The 16,812-nt window shown below is 38.6% G+C and overlaps 2 protein-coding genes across 3 annotated transcripts in view; one reads left to right on the top strand and one right to left on the bottom strand.

The window, feature by feature from the left end:
• The window catches only part of TRAPPC3L (trafficking protein particle complex subunit 3L), a 50,735-nt gene that overhangs the window by 18,385 nt on the left and 15,538 nt on the right, over positions 1–16,812 (top strand). Inside the window, exons 1-2 of one of the 2 annotated variants that reach the window (XM_016956202.4) lie at positions 9,664–9,906; positions 10,205–10,431. The exons of the other annotated variant lie outside the window; for it this stretch is intronic. Coding sequence (XP_016811691.1) covers positions 10,291–10,431 — 141 coding nt within the window. The 5' untranslated portion in view covers positions 9,664–9,906; positions 10,205–10,290. Of the gene's footprint in view, positions 1–9,663; positions 9,907–10,204; positions 10,432–16,812 lie in introns of those variants that run through there. 2 annotated transcript variants of the gene reach the window in all.
• Positions 7,559–15,788, bottom strand: CALHM5 (calcium homeostasis modulator family member 5). The gene is made up of 2 exons (XM_001162003.5): positions 15,130–15,788; positions 7,559–11,762 (listed from the first exon to the last, which is right to left on the bottom strand). The coding sequence occupies exons 1-2, from the start codon at positions 15,667–15,669 to the stop codon at positions 11,373–11,375; spliced, it is 930 nt and encodes a 309-aa protein (XP_001162003.1). The 5' UTR covers positions 15,670–15,788; the 3' UTR covers positions 7,559–11,372.

Raw genomic sequence — 16,812 nt, 5'->3', positions numbered from 1 at the left:
GCCCGCCACCAAGCCCGGCTAATTTTTTGTATTTTTAGTAGAGACGGGGTTTCAGCGTGTTAGCCAGGATGGTCTCGATCTCCTGACCTCGTGATCCGTCCGTCTCGGCCCCCCAAAGTGCTGGGATTACAGGCGTGAGCCACCGCGCCCGGCCGGGAATCTTTAATAAAGAAATGGAGACCCAAGGAGTTGAACACTTACCTACTGAATTGGACAAAGAATAGTAATTTGTGAAAAGGCAACTAAATTATTTGGGGAGGCAAGAAGACAAGAATTATTTTAATAAAATCTGTACAGAATCCTCTCAGCCTCAATTGTCCCTCCTTGATGTTAAGAGTGTTGCTTTCCTTCTAGTACAGGGAGGATATCCTTCACATGGGAATTTCTTCTCCTGCCTTTAAGAAACAGCAGGAAGGTCAGAGCAATCTTGTGACTGCTGCTTTTCAAGTGCCTATAACTCAAAATAATGAATATGTATGTCAAAGTGGCAATATTTTGGAGTGGCACATTCTTAAGTCCTTTAAAACAAACCTAAGTGGACTGAAAATAGCAATAGCTTTGGGAACATTTTATTAATGTAACTATTTACAATAAAATTCTTTATTAAGAAAAAAAACCATGGAGTAAATACCCTGGGAAACAAAACTCTAAAGCAAGATCTGTCTGGGTCTAAGGATTCAGAGACACATCAGGAACACCAAATCCCAGGCCATCCCTGCCTGGTGTAATGTTTAGTTTGTGTCAGAAGTAAGATTTTGTTCAGACTTGCCGTGACCTCTCAGTGATACTCCCGGGCAAGGGTTATCAATTCTAGCTCCTGCATAGACTCACCTGGAGCTTTCCAAAAAATCCTGACGTTCAGAACTTACTTTTGACCCAATAAATTGTGGTCTCTGGGAATAAGGCACAGGCATTAGAACTTTTTAAATGCTCTCCAAGTGATCCTAATTGGCCTCCACTGTTTAGAACAAGAGTTTCTTAACTGTGTTCTGTGGAACTCTAGGGTGATTCCTATAGAAATGAGGCTGCAGGTTAAGGCTGCCACGCCTCCAGACCCTCCATCCAAATTCTTCTCCTAGTTACCTCTCTTTTTATGTCTTTTACATGCTTCAAATAAAATAAAAATCCATTTGGAAAAAAAGTGGAAAACACTAGAGAGATATGATCAAAGTGGAACAGTTTTGATTGAAACAAAGTCCATCTCACCTTTAGTTGGGACAACAAACTTGTCTATAGGGAAAGAGGTAGGGAAGGAGGCTGTGTTTTTGAGGACATTTCTCAAAATAAGATGGAAATGGATCAGTTTGTAAGCATATATTTCTTTAATTGCTTGACTTCATGCATAGGGTCGGTGAAACCCACTCATAGTTAGCCAACTGTTTAAGGAAGTAACCCTTTTAAAAACACTGATTACTATCCCTCATGTTTCCTCTGTGACACAAATACCAACAAAACCCCTGGGAGAAATAATTGTGTTCTGTTGAAACCATCAGCAATTATTATGATTGCAGAAGCACATCTCTTTATGATAAAATATAGGCACAGAATGTTTTTACAATGCAACTAGTCACCATTTTATAGGTTATAAACTGCCAAAGAATTCATATATCTTGAGGTACTGTTCTTAGGCAAAGTTACTCAATATCATGAGTTCTTACTTTGCTGACTTAATCCTATTTCTTGAAATGACCCAGTGAATGTGATTAGGTGAAGTAATTAATTCATTTTCCCATTTTAATCTCAGTTTTCATTGCAATTTAAAACTTGTGAAGATTTCTCTCTGGCATTGTTGTGGCTGTAGGTACAGGAAACCCAAAATTAGAAAAAGATAGCTGGCCAGACAGAAAGAAAGGTGGACTCTAAAATATATAAAAATTAAAGTTTGGGGACTATTTGAAATCTTTTATAAACTTTCCACTGCTAAAAATTCCTTCTATATCAATTGTCATTTTTATCTAAGGAAATTTTTAAAAAAATAAAATGGAAAGTTTACTTCATTGATACAGTAGGAGCATAGTTTGAGCATAACTATCCTAAATATTTAGAAACCCAAGGTGAAAAGCTGTTCAGGATGGGAAAGAATCCAGGGGCCCAGACAGAGGCCAGGAAACTTGGAGATAGACCTCTATTCCCAAGAGGACATTAAGAATCCAACTGGCTGGGAATTCACACACCACTGGCTGTAAGATTTAGGACAACAGAGTTGAGACTTTGAGATGTACTAATTCAACATCCTCATTTTACAAATGAGGGAACATACTTTGAAAAGTTATATGAACACTCAAGAATATACTAAAATGAGGCAGAATTTGTGTGATGGAAATTAGGATTAGACAAATGTAGGTCCAAATTGATGTTCAATAACTTAACAGTGGCATAACCACCTTAGCCTTTTTGGACTCTAGCATTATTTATAAACATAGAAAAGGTAATACCTGCCTCCCAGTATGCTTGTGAAACTTAGACGAAACAAGAGCCAAGACTTCAAGTTAACTTAGTTTTTTAAATTAAATTAATGAAATTCCAATAGGAACATAGGAGTGGTTTAGTTTTAAATTCAAAACAATATAGTTTCTTGAAAATGATATAGCACAGAAAGGAAAATAAGTTGAAAATTTTCCAACTCTCTTATTGAAATATAAGAAAATGATTCTCCACAATGAAAGAGTAAACTTGTAGCAGGAAAAATCGTTCCAAAAAGGCCTACCTGAAGGCCTATTTAACATTTTTGGACATGAAAGATAAAGAAACTAATGAGAATATAGGATAAAACATCTTGTTAGTAATAAAGGAAGAAATAGAGATGGCATCAGAAATCAGGCTGTGGCCACCTCAGCAATATTCAATGACAAAAGACAATGAAGTAATGCTTACAGTACACTCATGTAGAGAAAATATGAACCAGACAAGCTGTCCTTCAATTTGAGAACAGGCCAACAGGCTGAATATGTAAGAATTCAGAGAATAGTATTCCTGTGAGCCTTTGCTGAGAATGATACTAGAAGGTAAACTCCAGCTAAGCAGGGGGTGATTGACAAAACTTCAGCAAAATAACTGAGGTGACCATATCATTTATTTTGTTGTGTACCTTATGAAATTTTTCAAACATATACAAATGTAAAGAGAATAATGTAATGAATTCCATGTACCTACCATCCAGCTTCAATGGTTTCCATATTTTGCCAATCTTATTTCATCTTTCAGCTTTCTCCCTAAACTTTCTTTTTTCTAGAGTATTTTAAAGAAACTTCTAGACATCATGGCAGTTCACACATAGATATTTAAATATACATCTCTAAATGAAGAACTTTTTAAAAAACATAAATCAGCACACCATTATCACACATAGCAAAATTAATAATTCTCTAAAAATCATCTAATATTCATTCATATTTTCCTAAATATCTCAAAGATATCTTGTTACAGTTGGTTGTTGCAAACAGGATACAAATAAGGTCTATATAGCATATCTGGTTATTAAGTCACTTATATCTCCTTTATTCTCCTTTCTTAATACTGTTAATCTGTGGGGAGACTGAGTCATCTGTAAAATGGAATGTTCTGTTAGATCTAGATGTACCTGGTTTTTTTTTGTGGTGCTAATTGCCTTGTTTTTTGTTGCTTATGTTTCCTATAAACTAGCAGTAATGTCTAAATACTTGATTAGGTTTAGCTTCTTAGGAAACAATATTTCACATGTGATACTATGTACTTATTCTTGCCTTGCCTCATAAGGCACGTAGCATCTGCTTTGATTTTTAGTGATGCTAATATAGATGAGTGGCTTCAAATTGCATAGGTCTGACCCCATTCTGCTTTCACCTAATAGTTTAGAATTCATTATTTATTGTCTAGATCCATTTTGTCATCAAAGGTTGCAAAATGTTTACTTTCAAATTCTGAAAAGCCCTACAAACAATAAAAGAATTAGTAGAGAGATAAAATTAATAAGCATAAGACAATAGCTTTTCACGTACTCAGACAACAATCACTTAGAAAGATATAGTGGAAAAAAGAAACCATTTACAATAGGAACAAAGAAAACACCTACAAATAGAGTTTACAAGAAACATGTAAAACTTATGTGAAGTAAACTTTAAAATATTCCTAAAGGACAAAATATATCCTTGAATGAATAGAAAGGTATCCTTGAATGAATGGAAAGGCACCCCAAAATCTTGGACGGGCTGATGACCGATTCAGTAGATCTGGAGTGCAGGCCAGGATTCTGAGTTTCTTACAGCCTGCCTTCCCCAGAATAGCCTGCTCTGTGCTGTAGAGCAGTTATTTTCAAGATGTAGTCCCTAGACCAGCAGCATCAGTATCACCTGAGAACCTGTTAGAAATGCAGATTCTCTTGCCTCACCCTAGACCTACTGAATCAGACACCCTGGGGGTGGAGTTCAGCAATCCACATTTTAATAAGCCCTCCAGATGATTTTTATATGGACTAAAGTTTGAGAACCACTGCCTTAGTGTTATCAAATTTAGCTTGAACTGGAATCAGCTAGGATCATGTTAAACTGCAGGCCTGACTCAACAGGTTTTAGATACTGTCTGATTCTGCATTTCTAACAAGCTTCATCGTGATACTGATGTTGACAGTCTGAAGATAACATTTTGAGAGACGACTAGAAGAACAATCTGTTTCCAGCTTACTGAAGGCCAGCCTAGTCTGAAACCCTCACTTGCTATTTTTTCGTAGATATTAATGACAAATAATAGTTTAATGTGTTACTCCTCCCAATAATATGTTTGTATTCCTTTCAAACAAAATTTAACCAAAAATAATTGAAAGTGAATCTCCAGCTTTGGTGGAGCGATTTTAGAGAGCTACTTATCAGCATCTATCAAATCATGCTATAGATGCTATACTGCTAACTGGAAACTAAAGAAAAAGAAAACATGATTGAAGAAAATGCTCTCTATGCATAGGGAGAATGTATAAATGTATAAATACAATTTGCCTGTAATTTTTGTCTTTTTATAAATTCCGATTTTCATGTTAGTGTTCAGGTTCTATCGCTTCATATTGCCCCAAAATTCAGTGGCTTAAAGCCACAAACATTTATTTAAGCTCATGATTTTTGGGGTCATGGAGTTGGATAGGACATGGCAAGGACTTCTCTACAAAGCCTGCAGCCTCCACTGGAGTGGGTCAAATGTTTGGAGATGGCTGCAATGATTTGATTAGGGCCATAGATCTGGGGCCTTTTATTCTCACTGTTGGTTGGACTTCCTGGTTCTTCTCCATGTCACGTACACTGGGGCCTGAATGTTTAAAATGGCTCCTTCGTTCACAAGCCTGACCCCTAAGCTAGAATATCTGGGACAATTGGAGCCATTGGGATCTCTCTCTCTCTCTTTTTATCTCTCTCTCTCTCCTCCCACTGGCTAGCTTGGGCCTCTTCAGAGCTTGGTAGTCCCTGAGTAATTGCAGTTCTTACATAGTGGCTTTTACCAGACTGTCGAGCATTGCAACATTGTAAGAGACCAAGGCATAAACTGTGATACTGCTTAACAATCTACCTCATGTCTGCCATATTTTATTGGTTCATAAGGTCAGATTCAAAGTGAGGATAACACAACTACATCTGCCAGAAGAGCCATTGAACCATATTTAATTTATCACATGTGCTGGTTAATTTTAGATGTCAACTTGATTGGATTAAGGGGTAGCCAGATAGTTATTAAAGCATTATTTCTGGGTATGTATGTAGGGGTGTTTCCAAAAAAGATTGGCATTTGAATCAGTGGACTGAGTAAGGAAAATCTGCCCTCACCTAACCTGGGCAGGCACCATACAATCCATTGAGGGCCTGGGTAGGACAAAAAGGGAGAGGATGGGCAAATTTGCTCTCTCTCTCTCTCTCTCTCTCTCTCTCTCCACTCGAGTTGGGTCACCAATCTTTTCTCTGTCTCCTGGAGTTGGGTCACCAATCTTCTCCTTATCTATTGGCCCTTGGAAATAAAAACTTCAGGTTCCTTTGCCTTTGGCTCTGGGATTTGTACCATCAACTCCCCTGGTTCTCAGGCCCTCAGACTGGGACTTGAGCCACCCTACACACTTCCCTGATTCTCCAGCTTACAGGTGGCATGTCATGGGCCTTCTCAGCCTTCATAATCACATGAGCCAATTTCCACAATAAATCCTCTTTTATATATATATACACATGCAATATATATAGCACATATATTTTGTTATATATTTGTCATGTTTTGTTATATATAATATATATTCCCACAAGAAATCCCTTTTCATATATATAACATATATATATACACACGCATACACACACACACATGCACACACATATATATGTATGTATGTATATATACTGTTGTACTGTTGGTTCTGTTTCTCTGGAGAACCCTGACTAACATACCACTGTTATGTTTATTAAAATGAGAGACCCAGGTACATCAAAGATACTCCAAAATTGCTTAGCTAGAACCAATTTAAATTCATAAAAAAAAAATGCTCTCTGTAAAACTTCTGAAAGTTCATCCCAGCCCAAGAAAACCCATGGTATATTGGCAAATACATCATATTAGGATGTCTCTTTTTTCCTGGAGAGCCAGTTTTTAAATTTTTATCATACTCTACTGTTTGAAATCCAGATAACATTTCCAATATTTCAACCTCACAGCCCCTCACCACCTTCACTGACTCCCCATATAAAATCAGTAGTTCTTTACCATGACTGCACATTATAATCACTTAGAAAGCTTTTAAAAGAAATCTCAATGTTCAGGCCCTAACCCAGGAAAGTTACATCAGGTTCTCAGGAAATGGGGCCAGACATTGTGATTTTCAAAGGCCCCCAGGTGATTCCAATGTGCAGCCAACATCGAGAGCTACTGACAAACACAGACAGATGCTTTCCATCCAACCTCTCATGCCAACCTCTTAGCTTTTTCTTAATGATTTTGGGATCTAAAATCAGAGAAGTCCAAGCACTACCCACAAAGGAAATTAATATCCTCTGGTTTGTACAACAGGGGATATTTAAAATAAGAGAGAAAAATGAGAGGGAAATATTAGAAAATTAAGATAATTACCTTAGAGAATTTGGAACCACCAAAGTCTAAATAGAATAATGTAGTTAATAGTTGAAGTACTTGAAATATATCATGTGAGAAGCGGTAGCAGTTTTCTGCTACCCAGTGACTTCTGGATTGCTTTAACCAGTTTTTAGAGTAAATCAGTGGATCATCAGGCTTTGAAACAACTAATTTGAATCAACAATGTCATCGTTTTCTCATTAAATGTATAAATTTTCAGTGATGCTTTAAAGGTCTCAAGTAGAAAACCATACAAAAATTTTAAAAGTTGCTTTGGACACACATATTTTACAATACATTACTTTAAGGTATAATGTATAGAATTATGTAGTGATTTGTCTGCCATGCCTTATTTTTGTAATCTGTGTTACATACCTTTTTTTCTCCCACTTTATATTTGATATGAATAAGCTGAATGTATCCTAAAGCTGAATTAAGTGGTTGAGCCTGAAAAAAGGAAGGAACTGCACAGGAAAAACAAAAGAATCATATATATATGTGTACACAATTTATTCATGGGATAAATTAGACAGAATCAGCATTTTGTGCCATGAAATTTTTCCTTGAGTATATTCCTTGTATGGGAAAGCATCACATTCTTTTCAAGAGCATTCTCCAATCCTTTCCTCTTATGTAATAGGGTAGTGGTGGTAGGGAGAAGACCAGATCTTCAGGGAAAATTAGAAGTATAAAAAGGGAGTCAGCCTGGGCTTGGGTTGGCTCTAGCCCAAGGACCCTTCCATATGCTTCAAGTCTAGACCTAGAAGAGACTGTTATGGCAGACATTAGTATGACCATTGGGTGCCCTCTCTAGATATCCAAATTCAGGGTGCCAATGTCCCAGTTCTGCAGTGTAACCTCCTCTGGAGGATCTCCCTTGGGCCACTGGAGACTCCTCACCTGGAGTTTTCTGGGGAATGCTCTCTCTTGGCTGCAATGGAAGCCCCAGAGCACAGTTGGGATCAGGAGAAAACTGACATTCCAGAGCCCCCCATAGGTCAAGCTGAGGCTGAAGTCCCAGAATTTCCTGTGGGATTGATTGAGACTCCACTTGTAACTGCATTCTTTCTTGTGTTTATCCTGCTAATATGTTTCTCCTAAGAGGATTTCCTTTTAATAAATCATGTATACACAGCTCCCTGTGTCAGGCGCAGCCTCTAGGGAGCACATCCAAAGACAACTAATGGTCCACACATTTTAAAGTCTCTGCTATCAAAGCCAGTTCATCCTGCTGCCTCTAGATACCCATTCCCTCAAGATACTCAAGAGCAGACACCAATTTGCTCTCCCTATCTTACTCCACTGCCTCCAGGACTATTTGTGGGAGAGAGAAGTTTTCTTGGACTTGTTTTATTCCTGAGTAAAGGACTGTTAAGGAATTTAGGAGTCAGGATGAGAACCTGTTAAGTGGCTTCTTCCAGAGGAGGAGGATGAGCTCTTCTGCTACTTATTAAGCTGCAGCAACAAGTACCCAGGCTGCCGGCTTCTTGCCAGTCAGCTTGGATTTTCTTGAATGAGGCAGTCATTGTCATGAGCGTAAGTTTTTTGAGTGCAGAAAGTCCCTGGACTTGAGGGTGGCAGGAATATCCCCCAGATATGACTCCTCAATCCTCAGCTCCTTACAGCTAACCTACTTCTGTAGAACTTCTGTTTCAGCCTCTCACACACTGCAAGAGAGGCATCGGCATCGGCCAGTTCCTATATGTCTTTTTCCAGCTCAGAAGACACTTAAGGGCAGAAAAACTTTAAGTCAAGAAAGATTAAGAAGGAGAACTCTTTGCTGAATTTTCTCTCCCTTTATTCTGAAAACTCTACCCCCTCACATCTCTAATCCCTGTTCTGTCCCTGCCACATACACACACAGACATCTGACCCTGCACCTCCAAGTTCCCAAAGATATTGTAGGTAGAAAAAACAAACCTTTTTTAATTGACATTCACACTCAACACTGAACACTCCTTGCCACCAACTGTGTGGGTTTTCTCCCACACTGGCCAATTCTCCAATACCAACTGGATATCATACAATTCAATTCTGGCATTAATCGGCATTAAGTGCAGATCCCCAGCAGGTTAAGGGCTCAGTCCCATAAGACCTCCCCCAACTTCAGACACCAGTCACAAGCAGTAGGTTCCAAAGTTACTCACATCTTCTATCTGACATGGCTACAAAGCAGAGGTTCCCATGATTTCCTTCTCAGATTTCACCATTTCCTAGAGCAGCTCACAGAACTCAGGAAAGGGCTTTATTTACTATCATCAGTCTATTATAAAATAATATAACTCAGAAACAGCCAGATGGAGGCACAGGAACAGGTTTGGGGGAAGGGGCACGGAGCTTCCACGGCCCCTTTGGGTGCACCACTCTTCATGTATTGAGCAATGCAGAAGCTCTCTGAACCTTGTCCTTTGGATTTGTATGGGAAGCTTTATTCTTAGGCATGATTGATTAAATCATTATCCATTTGTGATCGACTCAACCTTCAGCCCCTCTTCCTTCCCCAAGATCTGGGAGTGGGGCTGAAAGTTCCAACCCTCTAAACACATGGTTGGTTCCCGTGGCAACCAGACCCCATTCTGAGGTCATTCAGAAACCCCTAACTATCAGTCATCTCATTCGCGTACTACCAGACACATCACTTCGGAGGTCCCAAAGGTTTTAGGAGCTCTGCACCAGGAATAGGAAGAAAGACCAAATACATATTTCTTCTTGTAAACGACAATAACATAGATATGTTCTGGGTCCTATACGTGTAGGATTCAGTTTGCCATCATGTTTCATGTTAATAAGAAGTTAATATTCAGCTTTCTCAAACTAGGAGACATAGACTACCACTGTAAGGTATGAGCCACAGCACAAAACATAGTTCTTCTTTAAAGCACAATTCTTCTCAGAGATTTAAGGAGAATTTATGTACATATACACATACACGTATATATATACATACTAACGTGGATATAGTACATTGTAGAATGCAAGATTTGCATTATTTCTGATAAATGTAAGACTGCAATACAGTTTTATGCCAGTACTGATTTGGACAGTGTCCCCAGACCTTTAGCCAAGGTCAATTTACCCTACTATAGTCTGAATGTTTGTGTCTCCCCCAATTTCATATGTTGAAATCTTAACCCCCAAGCTGATAGTACTAAGAAGCAGAGCCTTTGAGAAGTAATTGGGTCATGAAGGTGGAGCCTCCAGGAATGGGATTAGTGCCTTATAAAAATGCTCGAGGGAGCTTATTTGCACTTTCCACCATGGAAGGACACTGAGAAGTCAGCAAGCAGTTTGCAACCTGGAAAATTGCTCTCACCAGAACCTGAGCATGCTGGCAGCCTGACCTCGGACTTCCCAGCCTCCAGAACTGTGAGAAATAAATTTCTATTTTGTATAAGCCACCTATATATGATATTTTGTTATAGTAGCCCAAACGCACTAAGACATACCCACGGCCTAGTAAGCACTGTGCCTAAGGACCATAATACTTGTAAGGGCCCACTAAAATGTTTTTAATTTCTTTTAAAATCAGAAGAAAATACATAAACTTTTAGGTTGAAGAAAATGCTAATATATTCACCTTTTATCAATGCAGTTATAAATATATATTTCTGTGTGTGTGTGTATATATATATATATTTGTTACTACTATTTTGAATGTAGGAAATGGTTCGCAAAGGCAAAAGTACATAAAGCCCACAAAAATTATGATGCAGCCCTGCTTCCAGGGGCGTATTTTCAGTATACAGTGAAAACATGTGAAAAACTTTCAATTTTAGGTATCATACTCTTGCAACTTGTCATTTTTGAGAACTGAGGTCTTCAGATTCTGAGGGAATGAATTCCACAATTTCATACATCCTTAAAAGGGTAGATTTGTAGGACAGAGACTCCTGCTGATCACACTGCAGGAGCCACTGTGTAGGGCAACCTGTGTTAAGAGTAACTTGCTCACTCACAAGCCATTGCTTCTGCCCCTAAATTCTGCAACCAATATTTACAGAGACTGATGAGCCCTCTCACATGAGTCTGTCTGTTGAATGATAAAATCTTAGATCTTGGAGCAACATTTGGGCCTACTGAGCCCCTCTCCATCAATGCAAGAGCACCTTTGTCACCCCTCAGCATCAATTTGAGCACATCCTGATGTTCCACTTGAGAGCTTCAAAGCAGTTTCCTTTGTGTTATTGTCTTGTAAACATACTCCAAATGTAAGAAAATACAGAGATACACAGGTTGCTGGTGACACATTAGGAGGATCACAGAATGAGCATGCCACTCAACACCATGAGTCATTGATGGTGGATAAGCTACATATTGTGGGTAGTACCCACAAGGACCATTGTCGTCTCATCATCCTCAGGGCTAAGTTCCAGACCATTGTCCACCACTCTGTGGAGGGTGCTATAGTGTTGCTGGCTTTGGTGGAAAGAATGCAGCTCTGAAGCAGCCTCCCAGGCAGCAAACGTAGGCATGGGAAAAGGATCTGGCCTCTTGTTTTCAAAAAAACATTTCAGGTTCCTCTCGCTCAGCTTGTTGGCATAGTCCAGAAATGTATTTTCCAACTGCTCCTTCTCCTTTTGTGCATATGTCTTCCAAAAACTCAGCTGAAGGTAGCTAACTTTAGATCGGCAGCGAGCATAACATGTGGTGAGCAGAGAGAAGAAAGATGCTGAACAAATCAGGCACCATCCTAGAATCTTAAGAAGAAAGAAATATTGAGTACACGTGAAAGCAAAGTCATTTAGGGAGCTGGGGTATTATTGAGAAGTGTATAGCTAAATTATTACCACAGTCTTTGACATACCTCATTTGAAATCATTCATCTTAATTTTTAAACACTTTAAACTCACTTTTTGAATTTATTAGGTAAACTCAAAATAAAGTTAGGGTTTACCTAATCTCTATTCTCCTCCCCAACATTGCTGGTGCAAAGAAATAACCAGAAGGCAGGCAGATAGAAAAGAGTACAAAGTATAGATTACATAAGACTTACAGAAATCAAGCTCAAATAGTATTAGCTCTGAGAGGAAAATATTCTGTGCATAAGTAAATGTGGTCATTTGAGTAAATGACCAGCTCTTCAGCCAGGCATTTTTAGGCATTGATAAATGTATATACATGGCTAGAGACTAATTTTTTTCTGTCATTACTTACTGTCCATGGAAAAGGGAGACAGACGATACAATCAGGAAGCTGAAGCTATAAGAATTTAAAGGCTGAGAAAAAATTAGGATCATTAAAACCTTGAAAATGATTTGTCTTGATTTTTGGTAATTAGAAAAAACAAACTCTTTCCTGAATATGAAATGGTTCAGCTTTTCTCCCCTGGATCTTAAAAGCAGAAGTTTAAATAGCTTAAATTATCTTCTAACTTTTTTGGCTCTAACTCTGTTTTCACAATTGAAATTAATTTTATGTTTGGAAAACTAACATCTTTTTCAAAGTGTCTCTTGACATTTGGTTTAAATGATCTTTAATATTCTTTAGCAGATGAGCCTATTTGAAAATAGAAATAATAATCTACAAATGAACCCATTCAGACCATAACAAAACCACAAATAAGCTTTAAATCAGTGGTTCCCAACCTTTGACTCAGATATAGAGTGTTTGTGAAGGGTCTCAGCCTCTGCACAAATGCCAACTCTGGACTGGCAATACTCAGGTTTAAATCTAAACTTTCCCCCTTACTATGCGTATTCTTTTTATCTCAGTTTCTTCACTTGTGAAATGGGGGTTACTCACCTTGAAGGGTAATTTGGTGGACCTAATGAAATGATACTGGACACACGTATTCATTAAGTTTTAGCTAATATTATATGCTGCTATTCTTCAAATGTATATGCACTTATGTAAATGTGTTACTGAACTCATAATATCTTTCTGTACTTATAATTAATGAGTGAGGCACAACTACCATCATGTGAAAGTCCCTGAATGGATTGTGGTTGGCTACCTTATATCTTCCTCTTTCCTTCATCGTCTGTCTTCCTCTTTTTCCACAGCTGAGGCTTCTGTACACCATCTGATCTCAGTATCTGAGCCAGTTCCAGCTGAATTATAAACTATTCCATCAGCTTCAGGTCCCCTTCCCCCTTTCACATGACGTTTGCATTGACCGATGCTTTCCCTCAATTCACAGTACCCAGAGTCAAACTAGAGCTTGGTGGATGCTTCCATACCAGCCCTCAATAGTGTCTTATTTTGCATATGTCCTCCCCCAAACCATGGCAGTTTTCCTCACTGACTTGGAACAAATACTGTGTACCAGAAGCTTTATGCCCATTTGTATCTATCATCTCTAAATCTTCCAACAACTCTCCAAAGTAAGTGATATTACCACTAACTATGAGAAAACTGGGACTCAAAGAGGTCGAACCACTAGTTCTAGGTCACATAGCTGGTGATTGGTAGCATCAGCATGCAAACCCAACGCCAGACAATTCCAAGACTGAGCTCTTTCCACTACTCCATTCTATCTTCCTTAAGAATAGAGAGTCATCCAGCTAGATTTTTTATCTGCCCCACCCATGGATGAATGTTCTTTTCCGCCTCCAGGCACATGTACAGCTATTGTTGGTCTGGACTATATGTTGCCTCCTGCCTATCTGAACCTCTGTAGTCAGCACCTGCTATTGATACATCTTCTCTTGCCCACATTCCTTATGCATCTTCCCACAGGAATCAGCCCCAGGTCCTTCTCATTCTGATGAAGAATCAGCAGGTCAGTGTGCTCAGCCTAAGCTATGACATGATGTGCATGATTTCCTTGTACCTGTGTTTAGAGAGGAGAAGCTCACACAATGATAAGTGTTTGGGCCTGCCACTGACTGAATGGAGCCTGGTGACTGAGGACATACACCATAAATCAATCATTCTGTCATAAGAGTTGTAAGTTATACCCTTCTTCAATAAAAGACACAAGACATTTGGGAGCCTGATATGTTTTATCTAAGATGTGCTTTATGCATTAAAGAAAAGATTTTGTTTTGGAGTATTTTTTGACTTATCAATTTATGAAGAGTATGACTTTACTGCCAACCAGCTTTGGAGTGTATGATTTTAAAAACAGATTTTGCCTTGATGTGTTGTTAACAAGGCAAATCCTTGTTGAAAAAGTAAAATAATGCTATTTCTGTGCCTTTATTCTGAAACAGATAGCATTCCTGACAATTTGTGGATCTGCTTATCAACTCTTACCACTTGTTTTGCTTTTGGGAATGCAATTCTTACTACCTATAAATGGGAAGTTAGTCCTTCCTAAGGCTGTACATCTGGATTTGTGTTCATGTGCCTGGAGGAATGACAGGCTACTTCCCTGCATCAATTAGGTAAAGATATGATTTCCTTCTGTTAAATAAAACAATGCCCAAATCTTGAGCTTCTGAAGTAATTAAGAACCCCTTTAGCTGTACAGCACAAAGAGTATAAAACATAATCTCCCTAGAGAGTACGGTCACTTTTTCACAGAAGGCTATTTAAAAACTGCTGATTCCTACCGTACAAGGAAAATTCTTCTCAATCTTGACAATATTTATACACAAAGATAGCAGTTGCCAGAAATCATTCAAGAGAATCTCCACACTAATTATATTACATGCAACTTTGAAAAGTAATAACTCATTTCATTCAGCTACATTTTAATAGATGAATAATATATGTGTGTGTTTGAGAAACCAACTTGAATATAAATAATTGATAGAAGGCAGTAATTTCTAATTACAGCTCTGCCATTAACACTCAATTTATGATTTAGTGTTAGGCATTATTTATTTACAAGGTCGACCCAGAGAGACTGTTTTAAAGTACTTAAGTATTTACATGTGGACAATCCAGTGGATATTTTCTTTTCAGAACTGGAAAAGAGATAATCCAGTCAGCAACTTTACTGAGCCATCCAGCCTTTCAAAAGCTTTTCCTGAGATAGTCTCAATGCTGCATCATGTTTCAGTTTCCATTTAGTTTCAAAATATTCTGACAGGACACAGACAGCCCTGGCTGAAAGGAGCACAGAGAGAATACTTCGAGCTCATGCTGAGAGAAAAAGGCGAGTTTGTCTTTTCTTACCTGAGACTGGGCCTGAAGGGAGAGTTTCAGTTCTTCATTGACGGTAGGTAGCATGCTAGTTTTGCCACAAGATACTTTGTGAAGTTCTTCCCAGCACTCTTTGGGCTTACCCTTGCAAATCAGTTCCAGGAGTCCTGAACTTCTCGTCCCGCTCATGGCACATTCATAGAAAGTTCCATTGAGCAGAGCCACAGAAAGCCACATCACTGGAGCCACCAATGAGCTCAGAGTGATCTGGCCGAGGACGTAGAAGAAACGGCAGCTGTGGCCTCTGGGGAAGATTTTCCTGGGATTCACACAGCAGCCTGTGAAGAGTCTCCACGACCTATTGTTCAGAAAGAATCCCAGGATCAGTAACACCCAGGCAGGAGCAAAGAGGAAAACCAGCCCATAGGTCATATTCTCAGTGCTGCAGGGGCACTTAAAAGCCACAACAGAAAAGAGACGCTCACTTCCCACGGTCAGCAGAGCCATGAAGCTGTAGCCAATAACAGTTTTCTGATTAAGGAAGAATTTTAAAATGCCCTGAAAAGCATCCATGTTGGAGATGCACAGAGGGAAAATGCTGTGCCTTTGTTATTGGCAGAGCAGCTGTGGCAGTGGCTGAGGGTGGAGCTCTTTCTTCATCAGAAACAACAGCCCTTCTTCTCAGACTGAACTGAGCCAGATAAGGAAACAATGTCATTCCTTAGGAACGAATATTTCTCAACATGTTTAGATAATGCCTCCTACTGGTGGAAATTGGGCTGTGATACTGCAGCCTAAATGCTGAGAATAAATTCAAAGTGCACAGGCTCCATTTTAACCTTCTTTCCATGTGGTTTGGATTGAAAATCAGAAAAGAAATTCTCACTCGTACAAATAATAGTCTAGGATTTTTCCAGTGTAAGGAATCAACATTAACAGAAAGAGGTTTCAGCCGACAAATCAAATCTCCAAACCTAGAATTTTATGAATTTTTTTCTCTTCCTATGACTTGAGATTTGGAAGACAGGGATTTGCTGTCTTTTTTCATATATATAAATACATATGAAAATTATATATATATATATCAATAGCTTTTGGAGTACAAGTGGGTTTTGGTTACATGGATGAAATATACATATAAATATACATATATATATATGAGATTTTAGTGCACCCATCACCGGATATGTATGTGTACCCAATATGTATTTTTTTATCCCTCATCCCCTTCCCAATCTCCCTCTTTCTGAGTCTCCAAAGTCCATTATACCACTCCATAAGCCTTTACGTACCCATAGCTTAATTTCCACTTATAAGTGAGAACTACAGTTTTTGATTTTCCATTTCTGAGTTACTTCGCTTGGAATAACAGCCTCTAGCTCCATCAAGTTGCTGCAAAAGACATTATTTCATTCTTTTTTATGACTGAGTAGTATTCTATGGTATATATACACCACAGTTTCTTTATCTATTCATCAGTTAATGGGTACTTAGATTGGTTTCATATCTTTGCAATTGTGAATTGTGTTGCAATAAATATACATGTGCAGGTGTTTTTTAAAATATATAATGACTTCTTTTTCTTTGGATAGATACCCAGTAGTGGGATTGCTGGACTGAATAGTAGATCTACTTTTAGTACTTAAAGTTCTTTCTTTAAGAATGAAAGAAAGGTGCCGTGGTTCATGTCTATAATCCTAGCATTTTGGGAGGTCA

Source organism: Pan troglodytes, chromosome 5, assembly GCF_028858775.2.
Source record: "Pan troglodytes isolate AG18354 chromosome 5, NHGRI_mPanTro3-v2.0_pri, whole genome shotgun sequence".
Classification (NCBI taxonomy): Eukaryota; Metazoa; Chordata; class Mammalia; order Primates; family Hominidae; genus Pan; species Pan troglodytes.
The sequence above is the reverse complement of the archived record's forward strand: the minus strand, read 5'-3'. Positions and strand labels throughout refer to the sequence as shown.